Consider the following 24,736-nt stretch of genomic DNA (forward strand, 5'->3'; position numbering starts at 1 on the left):
AAAAACTGCAGGTCATATTAAATGATAGATTCAAAGCTGTCAGGATTCCAGGTGAAACTGTAGTTATAGATGAGACCATGGTCCCGTGGAGAGGCAGGCTTAATTTCCAGCAGTACTTGCCGGACAAATCGCACAAATATGGTGTAAAAATATACAAGCTTTGTTCTCCTGATGGCTATACCTGCAAGTTCAAAATATACGTAGGTAAAGGTGACATTACATCTGGAAAAGGCCACAAACAAAAAATAATGCTGCATCTTATTCATGATTTCTTAGGCCACGGCCGTTTGCTGTACGCTGATAATTATTACAACAGTGTCGAGTTAGCTGAGGCCTTGCTTAAAAGAAAAAACTTACCTTTGTGGTACCTTGAGAAAGGATTTGAAGTCTAATCCAAAGACTGTTATAAGCAAGAAATTGAAAAAGGGTGAACGAAGTGTATGCGCAGGAGAACAAACAAGGTGTAAAAGTAATCAGCTGGGTTGACAAAAGGCGAGTAAACTTGATAAGTACTCGACCTGAGGATGGAGACAACTTATTGCCCCATAAAAAAACCAATAGAAATAACGAACCAATCATGAAACCTAGCTGTGTTTTAGCTTACAATGATGCCAAAAAGCGCGTAGACGTATCAGACCAAATGAGTTTGTATTATAGCCCATTGAGAAAAACGTCTAAATGGTACAAGAAGGTTGCACTAGAGTTATTGCTGGGTACATTCTAGAGTTATTTCAACATTTAATGTGCTGTTTTCAGCAAGACGATTACCTACCCAAAAACACAAATTAGTTAAGAGAGATGGCCTGGCTAAGCAATCAAGAAAACGATGTTTATGAGAGTCTAGTTGCCTGTCATGGAACAACAGAAGCCAGAAAACGTTGCAAGGGAGTTACAACTTTCTGCAAAGACTGCACAGATAATCCAGCTATGTGTTTGGACTGTTTCAATAACAAACATTAGACGAAAAATGTCATTTAGATTTAGAGTTTTTTTAATACTTATTTTCATTACTTTATTTAAATTTACAAAGTATTTGTTAGGTTAGACTTGTCACTTTCTGCTGATTAAACTCATAACTTATAACGTGAGCAACTTTTTTTATCTACCCGTAATAACTACTCTAAATGTATGAATATATATTAAGTTTAAGAACATAAAGGTTTACAGGTTCATCTTTGCTGATAGGCTTATTAGCTATCACAAACACGGCAAACAACTATTCAGATACTATCTAATTTTTTACACCAATTTTGGGAAAAACGAGTTTGCGTTGAATGAAAAATATTATAAGAGTTTTATAGACGCCGTAGAACCTTCTAGGCAAACGTTAGTTTCAGAGAGCCATTTGAAAATGCATTGTTCGTGTACACACACACACACACACACACATTGTCGTGTGGTACACGACACTGCTGTAATGTGGGCCGTGCGCCACACGTGGTACACGACGCGCTCATGAGAAGATCACCGTGTACCACATGTGGCGCACGTCGTCGTGAATGTGTTAATGTTGCATAATGTTTTTAATTTATACAATTTACTAACAAAAAATGGTACAAAAATTGAAAAATGCTATTTTAACAATTATTTTAGTCCAAAAAATGGCTTTTACAAATACCTCTAATCTTTAATATTGTAAGAAAATCATACAGTAAAAGTAATGAAAATGAAATCTCAACTGATAATATTGACAGTAGATGTAATATCTTCAGTATGTTTTAGTAGTGTGATACATTCTAGTGTTCTGTTGACAGGAAAGTGGTGAATATCCACTGATAATGACAGGCCAGCAGTGGAAGAAGTTCCGTCAGAACTTCTGTGACTTTGTAGCTCAACTTGTAAAGCAGTGTCAGTACTCTATTATCTATGATCAGTACCTGATGGACAATGTGATATCCCTACTTACTGGACTATCCGACTCCCAAGTTCGAGCTTTCAGGCACACTGCAACACTTGCTGGTAATTCATTATACTAATCATTTTGTTTCCATGTGACTCACTAAGAAATAGTTGTTGAAATTTGAAATAGGTTAATAGGTAGTGATGAATGTGGCAAAAAGCTTCTCATAGTCTTTAAGATCAATTAGTGACCTGTTAGTTTTTCAAATTGAGCTTGTAAATGAAGTACCCACATTCAGTCTATTGCACCTTGTTATTTTTTGATATTTGATTATCTGGGCATTTACATTCTTAAAAACTCACATGGTTGACATTTAAAAGCTCACATGGTTGACATTTAAAAGCTCACTTCATAATTACTACACTAGACACAAGAAAAACACAACAATAGAATTTCACAGACTAGGTAAGACACAGTTTTATTATTAAAAGTATACAACCATTTAAGACACCTTATTGAACTATATCTTCTCAAAGATTTGAAAGTATAACTATACAATTGGCTTTTCCACACTCAATTTCATTCTGTTGAATTTACCAAAATAAAAAATAATAATTTTTAACTGATTGCATCCCTCACTGGTCTTTTCTTATCTAGGTATTAATATAAGACACTATATCACCCATTATAATTATATAAAAAATCACTTGTTACCATGTATCTTATTAACTAAATAATATAATTCTTTTCCCTATTAGTATAAAAAATAAAAGAAAGTGACAACGTCCATACTCTAGGCAATAAACAATGAATGGAACTAGTAATAATATTTTAAATTCAATATGTTAAACAAATAGTAAAGAATACTATTTAAAAAACAGTTAATATAAACAATTAACAAGTTTTTAATTTGACAATGTCCAGTGTTTTTATACATTCATTAAATCTAATTTTGATGGATCTGCCGGGTTGTCCAATATAGGGGTTTTTATAATCGTTGCTTTTTAATTTATTTACTCCACTATTGTTAAATTTTGAATTTTGATTTTGGTTTGTTGAATTACTTTTATTTTTGATTATAAGTCCGAGGTTATTAGAAGTTTTGAAAGCCAATTGATATCCTTGTTTGTTAAATTATTTGTTAATTTTGTGGCAATGTTTAGCAAGATAGTCTGATCGAATTTGTTTGATATCTCTTTCTTCTTATTTTCTTTCTTTTTGTAGTTCTTCAATAATACATAAATTATGCTCGGCTTGTATCCATTATTTTGGGCAATGTATTTATTAATATTTTAATTCTTTATTAAAATCTTCAGTTTTCATTGGAATTTTGTGTAATCTATCGATCATTGATTTGAATGTATCCATTTTTTGGTGAGGTGGGTGATTTGGCGAGGAATAGAACTAAATCAGTGTGTGTTGGTTTTCTATAAATTTTGAAATTGTGCTTTTTGTTGATGTTGGTTGTAGTTGAATCAAGGTAGTTAGTTCATTGCATTGTTTTCTTCAATTTTATTAATAAAATTTAGATCAGGCTGGATTTGGTATTTAAGTGTTTTTTGAACATATCTATATGTTTTTCATTTCCTTTGAACATACATAATCTTGAAAAAGAAATAAAATATGAAGAAAGAAATGAATTTTTTCCATTACCCGTTTTTTTATGGCCAATTATTTTATTTATTTGTTTATCTCATTGTTTGTACCGAATTATTTTATTTGCATTGTTATTTTATATCGTTTTATATTTTATTATTATTGTAAGCTGTTAGCTAAGTTCTTTTTTAAGTGTATTAGAGAGTCTTTCTCATATACTTTGTACTAATCTTCCAACCTTAGTCTTGTTCAAGTAGAGCTTTGGCGGCACTTTTTCTCCTATATGTCTAGTTTTCTGAGCTTTTGTCATTCTTATTTCCTTGAGTTTTTTAAGGATACTAACACAGTTCACTTCTGGAACAATGCCTAATTTTGCTAACACTATATCCAACTGTGTTTCCCAAATTAAAACATGCTAAAGCCTTTAACACATTAAGGGGACCTGTCAGTGCCTATCTCGCCCATGTTAAATTACACATATTGTGGTACACTTTTCTCAGCAACTAATGCATAAAACCTCATGAAATTTTAACCTGATGTCGTATAGTTCTTTAAAAATAATAATAAGGAATATAAATAGTTTTGGTAGCATGGGTTTTTTTTTAATGTCATGTATTTTATATCAAATAAATAAATCAATACAATTAAATTGAAAAACTCTTATAAAAACTTCATATTTATTCAAATCTTCTAGAAAAAAGCTTATTATTGTTGCTAATAATACTATAAATAACTTGTGAAAGTTTCGTAAAAAACCAATAAATTACTTTAGGAAATATTGGTACCTAAGTAATAAAATACACAACTTTCGGAAATTCAAAAATAAAAAAAATTATTGATTATAACTCACAATAATCGCACTTATATCCACTAATGAGCACCATATCCATAGGTCTGGTGGATCATCGGATACTTGTTCATTGTCTTGAAGTCTTCTTTTTACATTTTAGTCTTGCCACACGAGCCCTTTTTTCAATTTCTTTCATAGCCTGTTCAGCTTCGTTAGACCCGTTTCAAATCTTGACGTTTTAGTCCCACAATACAGTTTGCACCAGATTTTCCACATACCTTTTCCATAACTTTTGCCTTTCCTAAAACTCCCTCATTATAACATATAACAGCATCATACACTCCATTTTTCAATGTTTCTAATCCTACAAAATTATTTTTTGAAACTCGCGTCCAAATCATATTATTGAAATGATTCATCTGATTTTTGTGTTTTTCCATGGACACATTTTTTTAGCAAGGTAGGATTAGCTAAGTCTTGATAGATGGGCTTGATTACTTCCATGATTGTAAATGGTATATTGTTCTTTGGTAATGGTGGTTCAACATTCAATTCTTTGTTTTGAAGGTTATTTTTGACGATGGAAGGATTGTGAAGGAAACAGGATTTTTCCGGACATTTGCCATCGTTAAGTGAAACAAGAAAACAGTAACACTACGTTTCGAGATCTGCAATCTGATCTCTTCTTCAGGTAAAGAACTAACCTAATACATAATTACAAAACTAGGTTAAAATAAACAAATCTTACTAAAGCGTTGTGGCACGCCTGAGTCAGGAAATCACAACCTACATGTTGTATGTCAACTTCACTAACACTAAAGACATGCACTTAATAAAAAAAACTATACAAAACACCAATCATTAAAACTAAACTACGGAATACAGGTCACAATATGTCTTCACTCGTCTACTAACCATTTACGACTGACCAGAGGGGGTAGCCAATGGTAATCGTGACGGCGGCTAAAACAAGATGGCGGAAATACAAGGGGAAGGGCCTTGTATTTCCGCATCTTGTTTTAGCCGGCCGTCACGATTACCATTGGCTACCCCCTCTGGTCAGTCGTAAATGGTTAGTAGACGAGTGAAGACATATTGTGACCTGTATTCCGTAGTTTAGTTTAATGATTGGTGTTTTGTATAGTTTTTTATTAAGTGCATGTCTTTAGTGTTAGTGAAGTTGACATACAACATGTAGGTTGTGATTCCTGACTCAGGCGTGCCACAACGCTTTAGTAAGATTTGTTTATTTTAACCTAGTTTGTAATTATGTATTAGGTTAGTTCTTTACCTGAAGAAGAGATCAGATTGCAGATCTCGAAACGTAGTGTTACTGTTTTTCTTGTTTCACTTAACGATGGCAAATGTCCGGAAAAATCCTGTTTCCTTCACAATCCTTCCATCGTCAAAAATAACCTTCAAACAAAGAATTGATTCTCGGTAACGGACCCGGAACCAGTAAACAAAATCAAAGACCTTGAGAGCTTGCATCTTAAAATTAACTAAACACCATTAATCATTTAACTTTCTTGCATAAATGTAAGGTTGAAGACCTTATGCCTATAGGGGTTAACTCTAAAAACTCCTTTTCATAGTAGGAAAGCCAGTAAAATTTTGTCTTTTGCTTCTAAAATCTTTACTTAAAGAAAGAATTGCATATCATCATCGTGAAAAATACCTCCTCCAAAATAGTATTGAGTGTATAAAAAAAAACTGAATTAAAAACACTGATCGGTACAGAATTCAACAACATTCTCGAAAGCATCCAAAATAGATGTATAAAAGTTTCTGAAACAGATAAGAAAAAGAAAATCTCCAAACTGGAAAAAATTAGGCCTAAAAAATGTGATTTGCCTAAGGATGGCAACGTGAATACGGATGCAAATAATAAAAACGTAATCAATCTCTCTTCGAAAATCCTGAATGAAGCGGAAATATCAGTATTATCCAAGGGTTTAAACTTTTCTGTGGCACAAAAATCGGTAAAGGCACTGGATTTCGTAACTGGAATTGAGTCGGCTGTTTCACAGTTACCTGAGGAACAGGGTGACCGCTTCCGCTGCGAGGGCCAGTCTTTTACTCAGAAAAATTCCTCCCACAAAACCCAATTTAACAATAGAGGAGAAAAAGGCCAGGTCGATCCTTGGGGAAAGATGACACGGTCAAAATCTTACCTGCCGACAAAGGCAACGCTACTGTGGTACTTGACTCAGTAGCGTATAAAGAAAAGATTGCGGAAACTTTAAATACTGGCAAATATACAGTTTTAAATAAAGACCCGACTGATTTCATTGTACGCAAAGTAGCAAAACACCTTAAGAAAACACAAAGCATTTTTTTCAGATAAATTTAGATCTAAATTAACTCCTCACCACTCCAAAATCCCCCATATGTATGGCCTTCCCAAAATCCACAAACCTACCATCCCTCTCCGGCCCATCATTAGTTCTCGTGATTCACCTTGCAGGGATTTGTCTAAAGTCCTCTTGGACATCTTAACACCATTGGTAGGAAAAAAACTGACTCTTTCATCAAAAATTCCAGGGATTTCGTAGAGAAGTCAAAATCCATAAAGTTGACTGAAACTGACAAACTGGTAAGTTTTGATGTCGAAAGTCTATTTACAAATGTACCAGTTCCAGAAACTCTCGGAATTATTAAATCACGTCTCAAAGAAGACCAAACATTAAAGGATATAGAACTAAACTTCCCGTGCCAGTAATTATGGAACTGTTAGAAACTATGCACTCAATGCAATTATTTTGAGTTAGAGGGTAAAAATTTACCGTCAAGATGAGGGGGATGGCAATGGGTTCTCCACTGTCTCCTATTTTCGCCAATATCTTTATGGAGGAATTCGAGCGAAAAGCTTTGGCTTCAGCTCAGTTCAAACCGAAGATTTGGTGGAGGTATGTGGATGATACCTTTGTTATTTTTTCTCATGGAGACATTGAATTAAATAATTTTTTGAATCACATTAATAGTATTTCTCCTTCCATCCGCCTCACAATGGAAGTGGAAGTCCAAAACAAGCTTCCCTTTTTGGATGTGTGTGTATTAAGAGATAGGGATGTCCTTAAGACAACTGTTTTTCGAAGATAACACACACAGGAAAATATTTAAATTATCAATCCAACCATCAAAAAATCTGTCAAAGAAGGAGTAGCCTACTCGTTGTTTGATAGAGCAAAGAGCTTGTGCTCAGATAAAGATGGACTAAAAGAAGAATTTAAGAAAATTGAATCGGATCTCAGAAAGCAATGGATACCCTCAATTAGTAATTAATAAGTGCAAACGAACCAGAAGAATCATTCCTGAGTCAGAAAAAACAGAATTGTGATAAATTTGCGTTTATGTCAATCCTTATGTGCCGGGGATTTATCGGAGAAAATTAGAAGAGTAGGTAGAAAGTACAACATTAGAACCGCGTTTAAAACACACAACACTCTTAGACAAAGTCTCGTAAAAACAAAACCAAAAAATGGCACACAGGATTCCAAAAACTGTGTTTACAGTATAAAATGTAGCTGCAATAGGGAATACATAGGCGAGACAAAAAGACCACTAAACATAAGGATAAAAGAACACAAAGAAAACACGAGAAAGGGTTTCACAGAAAAAGTCAAAAAATTGCACACCATTGTTGGTCCGAAGACCATCATATGAATTGGGATGAAGCCCACATAATACATCGGGAACCACATTTTCTTCAAAAGGAAATTAATTGAGGCAACATACATTAAATTGGCAGACCAACCAATCAGTCAACCATCAGTCGAGATTAGGCCGCTTTGGTTGCCAATTCTAAAAAATGAACTAAAGAGAATACCAAAAGTATCAAACGGATCGGATATTTGCAATAAACCAATGCGGAGGTCACAATATGGTTTTAAGAAGTTCATCTCGCATGAACCAATAATAACGAAAGGGCCCATTCCTGTTTCCCCTTCCCTTGTATTTCCGCCATCTTGTTTTAGCCGGCCGTCACGATTACCATTGGCTACCCCCTCTGGTCAGTCGTAAATGGTTAGTAGACGAGTGAAGACATATTGTGACCTGTATTCCGTAGTTTAGTTTAATGATTGGTGTTTTGTATAGTTTTTTTATTAAGTGCATGTTCTTTAGTGTTAGTGAAGTTGACATACAAACATGTAGGTTGTGATTCCTGACTCAGGCGTGCCACAACGCTTTAGTAAGATTTGTTTATTTTAAACCTAGTTTGTAATTATGTATTAGGTTAGTTCTTTACCTGAAGAAGAGATCAGATTGCAGATCTCGAAACGTAGTGTTACTGTTTTCTTGTTTCACTTAACGATGGCAAATGTCCGGAAAAAATCCTGTTTCCATTCAATTCTTTACTTCGATTATACTTACACCACGAAGTTGTGCCTGCTGGGCATAGGCCGTGCTGAGGTTTGTCTGCAGTAGACAACTTATGAAAAAAAAGTAGCCCATACTGCTTGTTTCATATTATCTACATCATCACAGTTCTGTCTAATGGCTGTTCCATAATAAGTTTGTAGCTCTGTTATTATATTATCAGTCAACCTTCCTTTTCCTGATAAAGGCTTGCCATCGGGTAATGTTACACCCTTGTACTTTTCCTTCAGTCTTCGGAGCCTACCACCTATACGTTTCTGGATATGTCCAATACATTCAAGTTTCTTGTATTGTAATATCAGGTCCATACGGTTTTACTATTGTTTACAACCTCAAAGGCTTTACTGTCTCCGTCGCCTAAGTAATTCACATAACGTGTAGGAATTATTACCTTTGTCAGAGCGCTCATATATTTTGACAACACCATTTATTTCCATCCCTCCACTGGTTTCCTCTATAATTAGCATGACATCCTTCATGGGCTAAGAACTTGCTTACCCTTACAAATATTGCAATACTTAGACATACACTCAACATCAAGTACCTTACTCGTATCTACACTTGTCACGGTGACCACACCATTCAATGATGAGTGACCTCTCTTCTGCCAGGTTCCGTCGAATATTACGCTAAGATCACTGTTATCGTCATTTTCATTTACAGCTTCTCTTTTTGCAATTTGCATGCTTTCTTTAGCTACTTCAGAAATACATTTACTCAGTTCTTTATTGTAACTATCAAATCTCAAGGGGGGTTGGGGGTAAGTTCATTTACCGAACAAAATGTCTGTGCCGCTTAACGTCCTTTGCCGAAAACTTCTCATCGCATACACTAACCTAATGTTGTTTTCAAAACAACCACTTTCAGTTTTTTCAGAAGTCATAAAATCTACATTAGCATCACAGTTATTGCATATGAGTGATAATCTAGACACTATTCCTTTCCGTTTTTCTGGATATTCAAACAGTTCTAATGAAAGTTCAGAGAAACACTGATTACAAACCGCAAATTTTGACAGTTGTTTGTTTAGTATTGAAATATTTACTAAAACATTACCATCCTTGAAATTATGTCCATAATACTCAGGCTCTTCTGCACATAGTTTTATATTCTTGAGCTTCTTTGCTGAAGAACTTGGTATACTAGGCCTACCTTCATTGACAGGCATAGGCCTATTGCTATGAAAAGATTCACTGCTAGTAGAGCTACTTACATTATTTGAAGAAGAACAACTATTTACACTATTATTTACAACACTACTATTTACACTATTATTTACAACACTACTATTTGTTTTAGTTTTTGAAATATTACGCCTTTTTCCAAACTTTTTTAGTCTAGCCATCTCTCAAAAACACTAAGACAATAAACAGTTAAATATTATTCAAAACAACAATTTGACTTACAATTTTGAGGTTATGTTTTGCTAACTGGATTGTAGCTGAAATAAAAACAGCTGATTGCAAATGATCCAAAAAATGCTTTATGTAGATTTCATCCATAACACTGTATACTATTGAAGTGGCCAACATATGTCATTTTCGGCTTCGTGTACTCTTAGTAATAAAACTAATTTTTAATGTGAATAAGTGCACAGAATAACATGTTTTTGGTATCAATGTATTCAGGAAGAGCTACTGAATTAAAATAAGTAAAAAAAAAAATTTTTTGTTTTAAATTTGTTTTTTCACTGACAGGTCCCCTTAAGCTGTATTCTATTCCGTAAGAGAAAAATATCCTTTTTGGAATGCAAGATCCGATCATGTTATTGGTACTCACTCAGATTCTGTGTACCGCCATATAAACATTTCTTCAAAAGTTCTGGAAAGGCTTTCTTCTAAAATAGACATGACAATGGCATGTATATGAAAACGTGTATCATAATCATAACATGTATTATTTTGTTTTAATTTTTGGAACTATCACCTGTTGATAATTACGTATTACTCAAAGTTGTCTTCATGCATTGTTCTATATAAGTGATCTAAAACAAATAATATGACTTATTTAATTTTCAGGAAATTTGTTTGAAAATGAATGTGAATACATTTTGAAAAATTTCAACAGAAAAGTATTAAAAACTACCATGTCTCCCCTTGAACAAAAAGATGAAAAAGTTAAAAACTGTGATAGAAACACAAAATATATATTGAGCAAAGTTAGTCACCATATGCTTTGGTATTAATTTCCTTGTTATTAACTAACCATTGCAGTTAGCTTTTGAAAATTTTTAATTACATGAACTGGAAGTTATACACACAAGCAAGTTTACCATCTTTTAAGATGGACTGACAATCAAGGGATGAAAAATAATGTAATTGAGCGATAGTACCAAAATGTTGTGAATGTTGAAACACCATTCGTGCTCTAAGGTTGGACTTGTTCTTTGTTACCACATTTTATAATAGGCTGACATTAAATGAAACATTTTCTCTCTTATTATATACTAGTGTGTGATGAGGAACTTTGTTTGTTGGCAGCCATGAAGCTGATGACGGCACTGGTAGACGTAGCTCTGGTCGTGTCGGTTAACTTGGACAATACACAACGACAGTATGAGGCTGAGCGACAAAAAGCTCGGGACAAGCGAGCCAGTGACCGACTTGAGTCTCTCATGGCCAAGCGGCAGGAGCTAGAGGAGAACATGGATGAGATCAAAAACATGTTGACTTACATGTTTAAGTCAGTTTTTGTCCACAGATATAGGTTAGTAAGATAATAATATATTCACCTTGTCTTGTTACCATTCTCTTTGGACAATGAGCACATCCCTTTATCTCTTACCCACTTTTTTTGTAATTCATCCCTTCTTGTGCTATTTTTACCATCCCTAAAAATTCCATTAGAGCCTTAAATATCTTTTAACTTTGAAACTTGTATTTCCGATGTTTCTAACATAATAGAGCTTTAAATGTTAACAATCCATATGCAACACTGTAAGGGAAAAATTTTAAACAAATTCCCTGTTTCCTAGGGATACTCTGCCGGAAATAAGATCCATCTGTATGGCTGAGATTGGCGTTTGGATGAAGAAGTTTCACCAGAACTTTCTGGATGATTCCTACTTAAAGTACATTGGATGGACACTACACGATAAAGTGGGGGAAGTGAGACTGAAATGTTTACAGGTAGGCCTACAGTCTGTAATATTGCCTCTTCTATGGAGTCATTATGTTATCATTTGTCATTGTCTTTTAAATAGATTCTACTTAATTTGGAGTGCCAAATATTTAATATCCGTTTTACTTATTGTTTAGATGGCAAATAATGTATGTCAGGTTATAATTAAATTGATAAAACTTGTTAAAGCTTTTGCAAGCATTTAGGGTATACATGTTTAAATTAATATGTAAGGCACATATACTGTAAGTGTCCATTTGACTTTGCTACAAACTTGTACAATTACTTTTATAGTAGAGTTTACATTTTTAACAACTAATTTAAAATAATCTGTATTTGAATTTCGTTGTAATATTGAGCGTGGTGTTGCAGGCTCTACAGCCTTTGTATGCATCAGAGGAACTGAAAGGAAAGCTGGAACTGTTCACCAGCAAGTTTAAGGACAGGATCGTGGCCATGACACTAGACAAGGAGTATGATGTTGCAGTGCAAGCGGTCAGACTTGTCATCAGTATCCTCAAGTAGGTCATTGAATTATTTATAACAGTTTTGTGTGAAGACTTGTGTTTACGTGGACAAGATACTGTTGCTATTTTTATGGCTTAATTTTTAATTCTTTTATAGTGAGAGAGTAAATAAGAAAATGTAACCATTTTTAATGAGACCCCAAAGAGTTAAAACTTTAAAGTCCTATTACCAATCCTGTTATTCTAAGTACCAAAATTAAATATTCTACCCAGTATGTGTACTATTCAAATTTATCTATTTAGTTATCTAATAATTTATATTTATACTATGGATCCAGTGTTGTAAATATTGGTATAAGCTAGAAAATGAAGAGTACCAGTGGTCAAAAGAAGGAAGATACATGTTTAATAGTTAGGTTGCATAATTTTTATTGAGTGCACTCTTCTATTCATGTTGCTTAAGTTAGTGTACAGCAACTCTATATCTTGTACCTTCAATAAGAGTGAACAGAAAAGACTTACAATATCAATATATTATAATGATATATCTGGGGTTTTTTTAACATAAGAAAAGATCTACATGTTTATGAAAAGCCTAAACATATTAGTATTATAAACACCAATGTGACTTTCACAGTAATGTTAATGTCTTAATACAACAGTCAGTAAAAAACCTTGTGGGCAAAATGAGATTCAATTTATTATTGATCCAGCCACAAAGTATGAAAACAATGTGAAAGAACGAGAATTAATTAATAATGAAAACAAATACACATATTCACACATTACTACCCTGATTCACATAGGTCCCTAATTCTGAAAGTTTAAATGGGTGAGAAAAGAAACTGGCTGCAGGATCATGGGATGCATCAGAACAAAGACATGTTTTGTAACTAGATGTCATTCTTCAAGGATGTTTTCAAAAGCATGAATAAAGGGAGAAACAAAAGCAAATTATGGAGTTTTCGAGAACCGAAACAGCAAAGGTCAAGCATTGATCCATTTTATTTTTCACAGAAGGGTTTCGCACAAGAAATGAATCCAGATTCAGTTTTATCACACAAGCATATTCTCACAAAGCCCATTATGTAGAAATAGTTTTAAGATGCATATATACAGAATATGTGACTGGCTTATGAAAGTATTTAATTTAGTTGAAGTTGAAAAAATATTTAGAGACGTATAATGAAATATGTAATGGGAAGCAGTGATCAGAGAAACAACTATGAGGTACAGCTAGTAGAGGATGGAATAGAGTAGTTGCATGGGACAAATGACATACCACAATACAACTGCTCTAGGTGTAGAAAGGAGATTTTCATTATTTTTCATTAGACAGGCCATGTTCCGTTATTATCATGAAGTCCGGGTTTTCGTCTTGAAGGAAGTGTGCCAGTCTGTCAATTTTGTTGGATAGCCAGTTGATGTTTTGGTGTGCAATTTTCAGTAATGATTTTCTGTCAGGTGTTTGGGTTTTGTAGATAATTGAGTTTTAGTGGGGCCATGCTGCATTCTAGAGTTGTATTTTGTGTCTTTCTTTGGATTGGGGTTGCTGGTCTAAAAAAATTATGTTGTGGGATTTGGGTTGGGTGTGCACTGTTTTGATTTTCTTTTTGTTTGTAGGTATAGTGTTTTGTCATGTGCTCCAGGTAAAACGCAGTGTGTTTCAGGAAGAATTCCTCATAGTCTGCACCGTTTCTCCTCAGCTTTGAGTTTAGTGGTGGGGCATGCTTAGCTTCATTTTAGTCTCTAAGTTTGCAGGTTTTTGGGGTCCAAGGGCATTTGATCTTTCAGCAGCTTTTGCTACTTGTAGAGAGACACTAAACATATTTATCTTCCTTCTTCTGGTTGATTGAGGAGTGCATGCTCTTTTCTGAGTAGTTGGGCTGCGTTCTTGTTTAGAGGACTTGGCATTCTGTATCGTTGGACGACTGGGAACGTTTTGTTGGCAGGTTTGGCTAGTTCTTGAAGACAGGTATGGGCTTTGTTCTGTCAAAATGTTATTTTCTTTTTGGATACAGGTTTGGTGATCATCTCCTGAAATCAGAATATTAATGGCCATCTCCATTTGGTCAAGTTTTGTTTTTATATGTGACATACATATAAAAACAAAGGAAGGAGCACAACTCGCCAAGCCACCTGCATTTTAAGTTTAGATATAGGTCTATGTATTTGGCCCAGTTATGTGAACTGTATATTGGTGTATGAATTAAAACTAACTTAAAGTACATTGTTTTGGTAATGAAATTAATACAGATTTCTTAACCTGAAAGTGGCAAAAGACTATTAGTAGTCCTTTGTGCAGTCACCTTCTTAATCAGATCTTTGATATTGAACATTAAATTCTAATAGTTTCATGTTATATTATATAATATTTTTCAAGATGTTTCACTGTTTAAGTTGAGATATATATATATATATATATATATATATATATATATTATATATATAATTAAATAATTACACACACTGAAAAATGTATAATATTTATACACACTTTGGTTTGAAACTTATAAATTGTACTACTTTCTAAAAAATTAAATTAGTTTGTTTAAAATAGGATTTTTTATTGTTTTCCGTTACAAACCTTTTTTTGACAGATTTTGTATATTTTGAAAAATAAAAATAAATTTTTAAAACATTTTTCTGAAGTTTTGGTTTAGAAATTTGATTTGATTTATTTTCATTTAGAATGCAATAACTACATTTAACTGTAAATACACTATAATATACAGATCAAGAAAATAAATAATAGTATATACTTTACCTCTTATAACTACTATTCTAAATATTTTTAAATGGTGCGCACAACTAGCAAAAAAGAACATGCAAATACAATTCTTACAACTGTCATTTGGGTTAATATAAGTAATGTAGGTACTTAAATATGACTTACTTAAAGCACTGTAGTATCATTGGTGAACAAATTATTTTCTCATAAAAAATCCTAGGCAATAGTATTTGCCAATTGTACTTGCACTCCTGCACATCTAACATAACAAATTATAACTTACTTCTTCCATGCAGACATCATCGTGACATCCTGACAGATAAGGACTGTGAGCATGTGTACGAGTTGGTGTATTCCAGTCACCGAGCTGTAGCCCAGGCAGCTGGTGAGTTCCTCAACGAGCGGCTGTTTGTACCTGAGGATGTTGGAGCCACAATACGGACTAAGCGGGGCAAGAAACGGCTCCCCAATACACCCCTCATCCGGGACTTGGTCCAGTTCTTCATTGAGTCTGAGGTCAGTTGATCATCTTTTGTATTTACTAAGTTGTATCTAATTGCACTAAGTGTTAATTATTCTATTTATTTGTTAACAGTATGTTATGGGCATAAAATATCTCAAGTTATGTTGGCTGCTTTATGCCATTCAAAAATGCATCAAGGAGTTAATAGTCCTAAACGAGCGAACTCGTCACAGCTGTTTTCAGCTTCTGTCCATAATAAATCTAAAAAATATGAAGAAGATTTTTGTTATCAATATTAGGATGGCCTAATTATATTTAATCCACTAGAAGTTTAATAGCCCCATTTTAGCTCATATATTTTGGCCAAAATTATTAGTAACTCTTAAATAACATTGCAATAAAACGTTTTTTTTTTTCTGGAAAATTAAAATGTCAAAGTCTCCAATCCTTTCCAGGCGTGGAGAGACCATTCATGCCCTCTTATTCAGTTTTAGAATATGATAGTGCCCTGATGTAGAATATGATAGTGAGGATTATGTCTGAAGCCTTGCAAACAGATTCTTGGATTATTTCAAATTTTACAATATTACTTGGAGATCTATTTCTCATAATTTTTTTTAAACATTAGAAGACAGAAACAACAATTTAGAAGATAGTAACAGCAGTTTTCTAGAGGTAAATAGTATTTCCTTAACTTCCTCTGTGTTTGTATAGTATTTACCAGTTGTAATATATTAATAACAACAATATATTAAACACATGTACTGCGTTTTTGCAATACAAAACTTCATTAATTGAGTGTTGTTGTTTCAGTTACATGAACACGGAGCATATCTAGTGGACTCTCTCATTGAGAGCAATGACATGATGAAAGACTGGGAATGCATGACGGACTTGCTCTTGGAAGAGCCTGGTAAGGATATACTCAGTGTGTTATATAGATGTTGTGTTTTATAGATAACTTGTAAGCTGGTACAGTTGTATGGTAAATGTTACTTTCATTGTGTGTGCAGGTATCCAAGAAGAGCCCCTGGACGACAGGCAGGAGACCAGTCTGATAGAGCTGATGGTATGTTGTGTGCGGCAAGCAGCCATGGGGGAAGCACCGGTGGGTAGGGGTCCAAACAGAAAGGTCAGTCTTACTGTCATCACACAACTACCATAACTACAGTAGAACCCCTCATATCCGACCCTCACGGGACCGGGCCGTGGTCGGAACGGCCAAAAGGTCGGATAAAGCCGAGGAGGAATAATAAAACACGTTTTTTCGGGGTAAAAAAAAGCCGTATATTGCACTAAAAAACTATTAGTACAGAACTGTACAAAATACCCACTCAATACACATAGTGCTGCTTAATTGTAATTACGAACTGTATCCAATGCAAAATTATTTAATACAAAATTATTTTTCAGTACATTTTAATAAAAAATAACAGTTTTTTTTATAAAATGGAAAACGTTTCATTTTTATATTACAGTAACAACGAAAAATATTATAAAATACAGTACTGTACTGTTTAATCAAAAAAGGCAAACAATTACATACAGTGTGTACAGTACAATTGAAGAAGTCCTTAATACTCTTTTGCTTCCAATTTACCCAATCTTGATTTAGCTGAAAAAATCACGCCATTTCTTTGCCCACAACACGTCCATAGGTGTAGCTCTCGGGTTCTGCTCCAAATATTTCAACACTACGTCAAATGCGTCTTTAGCCTCTGAATGCGTCACTCCAGTATCACGATCAACTTCTTCTTCTTCAGCGTCGCTGTCTTCATTATTTGCGCTTTGAACTGCAGCAACTATTTCGTCATCATTGAGTTCTTCATTTGTAGACTCAGCCATGTCAGCTTCGGTCAGCCATTCCTCCACATCTGTCAGTTGCAGCTGGACACCGTGTTGCAGTTCCTGCAGGTCTTGAAGAGTTTCTGCGACATCGTTTTCTTCAGCTTCAAGGTCAACTTCCATTGATGATGTGGGCTCATCATCGTCCTTATCAGCACTATCGCTTTGTTTTAATGATGGCCAAATTTTCTTCCACGATTTTTGAAGAGTTTTGTCTCTTTGATTTCATTCCCATGCAGAAGCGGCTGGTATAGATGGCGTGTTTTTATGTTTAACATCTTCATGGCCTCCAATTAGTGAGCAGCCTCCTTCTGTTTTGTCCAAAAGAGACCCAACATATTTTTTCGGTACCGTCTTTTTACCCACTCGATTACACCTTGGTCCATTGGCTGGATTAATAGGGTGACATGTGGAGGTAAAAACATCGCTTTTATGTTGCCTTTCTTCAATTCATGCTCTGCGGGATGGCTTGGTGCATTATCCAGCAAACAACACAGCTCGAAGTGGCAGGTTTTTTTTTGATTTTAAGTGTTTTTTAACAGCGGGCACGAATTTCAAGAAAAAACCATTCTTTAAAAAGAGCACAATCCATCCAGGCAGAGGATTGATTACGGTAATACACGGGGAGTGTTGACATATTGAGATTTTTAAAAGCTCTCGGCTTCTTAGATTTGCCGATAACAAACAACGGCAGTTTGTGACTGCCACTGGCGTTGCTACACGTAGCAATTGTTAGTCTATCCTTAGCTAGCTTTATACCCAAAACAGGCTCATTTTTAGAAACAAGAGTAGATTTGGCAACATTTTATAGTTCAGTCCGTTCTCGTCTCCGTTATATACTTGTTCGGCTACAAGATTACTATCCGACACCAACTTTTGAAACTTTTCTACAAAATCTTTTGCAGCATCGTCATCAGCAGACAACTTTTCACCTGCAATAACAACATGTCTAATGCCGTGGCGAAGCTTCCAGCGGTTGAAACCAACCTTCGCTTGCCTGGAAAGTCTCAAAACATCTCCTCCCAATTTTTCAAACAGCTTTACGGCTTTTTTCTTTTACAAGAGGCCCCGACAAAGGAGTCCCTTTTCGCCGTTCTTGGCAAAACCAAACCCAAAGAGCTTCGTCAAAGAGTTCTAACTTAGGTTTTTTTTAACATTTTCCGATTTTTAAGAGCATCTTCCGTTTCAACGGTCATAGAATAGGTTTCGATGTCTTTACGGTTTTTTCTCCAGTCTTTAACTGTTGTCACGCCGACCCCTAGCTCTGCGGCTAATTTTACTAGTGACTCACCTTGGTCCAATCGTTGGAGCACTTCAAGTTTTTGTTTAAGGGTAACGCACACCATGCTTACGTTTTTGAGTAGCCATAGCTAACGTTCACTAATCGCACAACACAGTTTTTTACACAATCACAAACCAAAGATTGTACAACAATCACGGAAAACAAAACAGTCAAGTAGAGCAACGTTTACGTCGACAATCAGAACGCAACTGGCCGTTTAACAGAGAAAACAATGCACAGCGCTGATGAGTCATGTTTCACGTTGAGACTTGTCGGACTATAGGCAGCCTTTGTTTGGTCGGGCACACATCCCGAGGAGTCGGATATCCCGAGGAGTCGGATATCCCGAGGTCGGATAGGTCGGATATGAGGGGTTCTACTGTAGTACATAGTTGATAATGCTAACAGCAGTCTACTATGGATGTTTACTGTTCCATCTCGGAAGTTAAAAAAAATTAAACAATACACAGTGGAACTATTTTTTGAATAAGAGATAATTAAATTTAATGTCAAACAATTGAGGTTTATGAGGTTCAATAGCTTGTTTTTCAAATTGTGCATTGTATTTAATGAAAAACAATGTTGACTTCTTGAGTACAGTACTTCACATTCAGTGGAATTTAAAATGTTATTACATATTTTAAATTATAGCTTAACGGTCAATATGTGTTGTATCCTGATGCTCGTTATGCACGTTATATAAACTGGAGTAGGAAGTTGTAACAGTGGATATGATTAACAGTAACCAGGAAACTGTATATCATATATGTAAAACAATTCTTTATTTTCCATATAACTCGGTTTACACTCCTAATTATGATAAACAATGAGAATTGGAAATCATGGATGTTTTGCATCAATATTTTGTATATATCTGAAGAAATTTGAAATTGATGTTTAATTTAACTACCAAAAGAAGTTTAACTATCTTTTAGTAACATTAAAATTATTTTGTTTGTGGTTCTTCATTTCCATGTTAATTCTCCACAGATTCCGTCAGTAAAAGAGATCAAACAGGTTCAAGATGATAAGCAGAAGCTTACAGAACACTTTATCTCCACTCTGCCGCCTCTCATCGACAAGTATCGGGCCGATCCTGACAAGCTTGCCAACCTCATCTCCATCCCGCAGCACTTTGACTTGGAGATCTACACAACCTCCAGACAGGAAGCAGTGAGTCTCTTACAGACTGTGATACTTGTTGTTTTGTATCCTAGAAAATACACACTAAACATTGTTAGTTAACACTGTAATAGACACAATCATGTAGTATAATGTTCATGAAACCATTTTTGAGATTGTTAATACATAAAAACAAGTTGAAACATCAAATATTAATTTTAACTTCAAGGTGTACCAAAAATAACTTTATCATTCACTTTTTGATTAAATGAAGTCCATTTATATAGAAGATTGTAAAATTATAAACTATAAAATGTTCACTGAACTATAAAAAATCATTTGGCCCAATTGCAAATGAAAGATTGGCAGTAGTACCTTTCTTAAATTTTTAATTTTCTTGTTTCAGATGTTTTGACACCTCAAGTAACGAACTTGTTTTTAGTACTTAAATGTTTAACAAAGTAAAGTTTGCTATTCTAAAGCTGAAAAACAAGCAAGCACGTGGAGTGAGGATTTCATTACAAAGTGAACAGTGATAACTCCCAAGTTTATATTATAGTCTAAGAGGCAAGATCAAGTTTACACTTTTGTTGTAGTTTTACTTGAATAAGATAGAGTATTTTCTATAAGAAGTAAATCAATCAAAATTCACTAATTCTGGTGGGGTCTGAAATGGGAGGATAAAGTGAAAACTTTAGAAATACCAAGCAGTAACTTTTTTATTTGTCGTAATTTTTTAGTTGGACAAAGTTAAAACCCAATATAAGACAAATATAATTGTTATCATCCTGGGCAGTTTTTATACAATATTTTGCTCTATTCATATTTTAAGATTAAGTAGGCTATACTAGTACATTAATGACTGCTTTGCCTATTTCATATACTTTACAGCATGTCATTCAGTCTTATTATACCAGACTGTAACTGAGACCTCTCACCAACTAGAATTCAGTTAATTAGGAATTCTTGATCGATTACGGCTAGTCGATTGTCCAACATAGCTGACATTACAAAAATATTTTTCAGAATTTAGACCTGTTGCTGAAGAAGTTACATCAGGTGGTGGAGAAACACCATGATACAGATGTGCTGGAGACGTGTGCTAAGACACTGGAGGTGTTGTGTACAGACGGCAATGCTATCTACACCCGGTGCGATGTACAGCGCAGTACTCTAGTCGATACCATTGTCAACAAGTACAAGGAGGCCATGGATGACTGGAACTGCCTCATCGAAGGGGTCCAGTATACGGTTGAGATCTTCGCATTGTAAGAGATAGTGAGAACATTTAAACACTTCAAAGATAAAGTAAAACCATCTGTAGTTAACAAATCTTTCTTATGTGTAATTTAGTTATGAATACTTAACCCTAGAGTTGATGACAAAATTTATCTTAGTGGTGTATTGTTTTTGGTACCTTGTGCAGTAGGCTCCTTCATAACTTTTGGTGTCTCGTGCACAGATAGGTTGAAGTCAAGCCCATTTCTATTGTTCGGTCATGTTGGCTGTTGCAAGTCAAGTTCAAGCTTACAACATGCATGATGACTTTGCATGTATGTAAAGTACAATGCATGTATGACATGTATGTAAAAAGATGTGATGGCGAGTATGTTGTGGTGTTTGCACGTTTCTCTTCACCTATCTTGTGGTTGCAATATCAACCATCAGTTTTAATACCTGTTTCTGTAGAAATCATTTGCTGGAGGGTGTTATTTGAGGATGCCCCTCAAAGTATAATTCAATATTGGACTCTGCGTTCAAAAAGTGCATGATAAGCTGTTCTGGTGGCTTCCGTAGTATTTATATATTTTATTCTTAGGGCAAACAATGCAGTGCTGAGCTTATGACATGCTGATGTAAAAATTCGAAGAGAAAATTCAATCTATTTATTTGGGTGCTAGTCCAGTCAATCTAAATAGTACTAGTGCAAGGTGTTTTGTATTTTGAGAAATTTTTAGTCGTATGAAATTGCTATTTTGTGCTTGTTTTTCTCCAAATATGATGTGTTAAATTTTTGTTTGATTAAAAAACCAAGTCACTTTCAGTGTAATATTGATGAGCCATGTTAATTGCTATATAAGTGTTGATCTCAAGGAGCTCAGTCGATCTGTGAGATGTAATCAGGGACATTGTTATCAGCATACATGACTGGATAACAGTGTTAATCAGTGAAATTAGGTACTTCACTAGTAAATAAAATTAATAAAATGGGACCTAATACAGAACCTTGGAGAACACTACGAGTCATGGCTAATGGCAGCAACATTGCTCTACGTGTTATTCCATTGATTGTTGGCTGCACTGTTACTACCTGTTTCTGCTCACTTAAGTAGCTCTTGAATCACTGCAGTTCCATGTCCTCGATACCCAAGGAACTATTTTAGCAAGGACTAATCCTGCAGACTAGGCTGCTAGCTAAGAAATCTGCAGATACCCTAGCTGTTCAATCATTAATTTCACTCAATATGGCCTACCAGTACTGTCACTTCAATGACTTAGTAGTTAATGAAAACAAAACCAAACAAATAGCCTTTGGTAAGAAAAAAGACTTAGTTGCAGCACTGCCAGAAGTGATGAGGGAGAACAATTCAACATTCCTAGGAGTCATCATTGACGATGACATGTCCTGGAACAAACACACTGATAGTATTACTACCAAAATCAACACCTCACTGTATGCCGTGTTAAAGCGCATCAAACAGACAACCGATCAAGCTACTTCAAAAATTGCCTATCATGCACTTGTAGAATCTCATATAAGATATGGCCTTGCATCCTGGGGTGGAACCTCAGCAGGAATCCTGCTACAAAAGAGAGCCATAAGAATCCTGTATGGGCTACAAGCTAGGGAATGCTGCAGAGAAGCATTCATAAGCCTGAAAATTATGACAGTAATAGCTCTTTACATCAGGGAAGTAGTGTTATATGTTGACGGAAGCATGCATATTAAAGGTCAAGATATACATACTTATGGAACAAGAACAACTTCAAACTATATCCTGCCTCTACATTGGACAACCCTATACGAGAAGAAGGCTTCATACTCAGGAACAAAAATTTTACAATCTTTTACCAACAGACATAAGACGCACTCAGGGAAAAAGCTTACGATCAAGCCTGACTGAATGGTTACTGCAGCGACCTTTCTACAGCCTTGAAGAGTTCCTGCAGTGGAAGAAGACTGATCAAGACATTTTTAACATATATAACTAAAATTGTATAACTACTGTAAAGTCTATTTAATATAACTTTTTATTGTTTGACGCCATTACTGTATCTTGATGATCATGTAAATAAAGATGTTTTTGATTTGATTTGATTTGATTAATCGATGATCTAAGTAATCAAATGCATTGCTTAGAAAAGTATAGATTATGAATTAAAACATTAATGTATTTGTTCAAATTTTTAAGTGTTCACATACATATATTATATCTTCTTTCATATAATCATATCTGTTTTTGATCTTTAATTAATCGTTGAATTTATTTCAGGCTGAAACACCAGACGATGATGAGACGTTCAGTGTTGTCAACAGCCTTAAGAAGGTGGCAATTTTCTACTCTTGTCACAATCTGGGCAGCTGGAACATTTGGAGCAGTCCTTTTCAAGGATGTGGTGGAAGCTAAGGATGGCAACAGAACACTACCGGAAGAGGTGAGTGGAGGTGCTGGATCATAAGAAGCAGTTACTCGTTCTGTTGTTATAAATTCAACGAAACAGTCTCGTGTGCAGGACAAGTAATGATTACTTGGTCCATGGTAACGGACATGTCATATTGGCAACAAGAGTAAAAGAGTTCCTAAAATAACCTAAACATGCTCTATGTCTGCCAAGATTTTAAATATTCTGCACCACATACTCACTCTGCAATGAGGAACCAGTTACTCATGTCATACATGTGTTGTTTCTTCTCGAATAAACTTATTTACATACCCTAATATTGTTCATAAAATTCCAGTATGGTATGTGAAACGTCATAAATAAAAGTTTTCTTGTACCAACAACAAAATAAATTTCCTGTGTAGTAACTATTGAATATTAAAATGTATTTTACTTTTTAATGTAATGGCAAAGACTTAATCAAACTTGTTTTTGAAAATGAATAACAATAAACAATAAAATGACCCAACTGTGTATGAGATACAGATACAGTGAAAATGCCCACAAAATTCTTACTTATTAAAATTATCACCATGATTTATTTACAGGGTCCCCACCTGACCATGAAAACTGTGAAAGTGTGATAACCCATAAATTTCTTTCATTGTGAAAAAACACTAAATAAGCCATGAATTTAATGTACACACAGAAAAACATCTTTACAATTTGCGATTTAATGAATCAACATGTGTCATCGCCGTGACTATTGTCACAAGGTCTGGTTCACATGTGAGCGGTAATTAAGTAAGCCTAATTGCGGCTTCTCTAAATATAGATATCAATGTATTTGGTTGGAGAGGAGCCAAGAGCTAAAATAAGTTTCTATTTTATAGGTGCATCCATCCATTCCTGCACAAATTGTCAACATTGTTAGTGAAATAAGGAAAGGTTTGAAATAGTTCACCTTTTTCGCTGTGTCTGAGAAACGAAATACATCTGTATTTAAGCTGAGTTTAGATGCAAGAAACTGGCAACTGACGCCAAAGTACAGAGGTCTGGGCCAGTGCACACATCGTGTGTTTTGGCGCTACTTACTGAAAATTGGCCACTCTGTGTGAAAAACACCACCTTTTTCTATTTTCATTCGTAATGTCTATAAAGACTGTCAACTGGAGAATTCCTGTATTTGTAATGTAAAAACCATGAAAAAGCCGTAAATTTTTGGTGATTAAGATTGAGTAAAACCACTGATTTATTATTAGTTTTAGAAAAATATATTGTGTATTAGCTATTCATTGTAGAATAAATGAGGAGTTAGATTTTTTTTATATTCTTTTCAGGCAAAGGAAGAAATATATAAAAAAAATTTGTAAAAAAATTTGTTTTCTTTCTAAAGTTTTAATTTAAAAACAGTAGTACTGTACTTTTGACTCAGGAAATATTTTATCAGGAAGCTGGAAGACCAAATCAGTAATGAGAAAAACTGAGTTGAGGATT

At 34.7% G+C, this 24,736-nt stretch overlaps 1 protein-coding gene across 1 annotated transcript; it reads left to right on the forward strand.

The window, feature by feature from the left end:
* Window positions 1-1,757: 1,757 nt before the first annotated feature.
* LOC124373995 (cohesin subunit SA-1-like) lies at window positions 1,758-23,293 on the forward strand (the record flags this gene model as incomplete). The annotated part of the gene is given in 11 exon segments (XM_046832300.1): window positions 1,758-1,959; window positions 11,087-11,312; window positions 11,581-11,734; window positions 12,099-12,247; window positions 15,221-15,440; window positions 16,201-16,300; window positions 16,401-16,519; window positions 19,505-19,687; window positions 20,663-20,875; window positions 23,131-23,238; window positions 23,240-23,293. Coding segments are annotated over 11 exon segments (1,707 nt in total), but the record flags the coding sequence as incomplete, so codon positions are not given.
* Window positions 23,294-24,736: the final 1,443 nt, after the last annotated feature.

Source organism: Homalodisca vitripennis, unplaced genomic scaffold (genome assembly GCF_021130785.1).
Source record: "Homalodisca vitripennis isolate AUS2020 unplaced genomic scaffold, UT_GWSS_2.1 ScUCBcl_6873;HRSCAF=14292, whole genome shotgun sequence".
Classification (NCBI taxonomy): Eukaryota; Metazoa; Arthropoda; class Insecta; order Hemiptera; family Cicadellidae; genus Homalodisca; species Homalodisca vitripennis.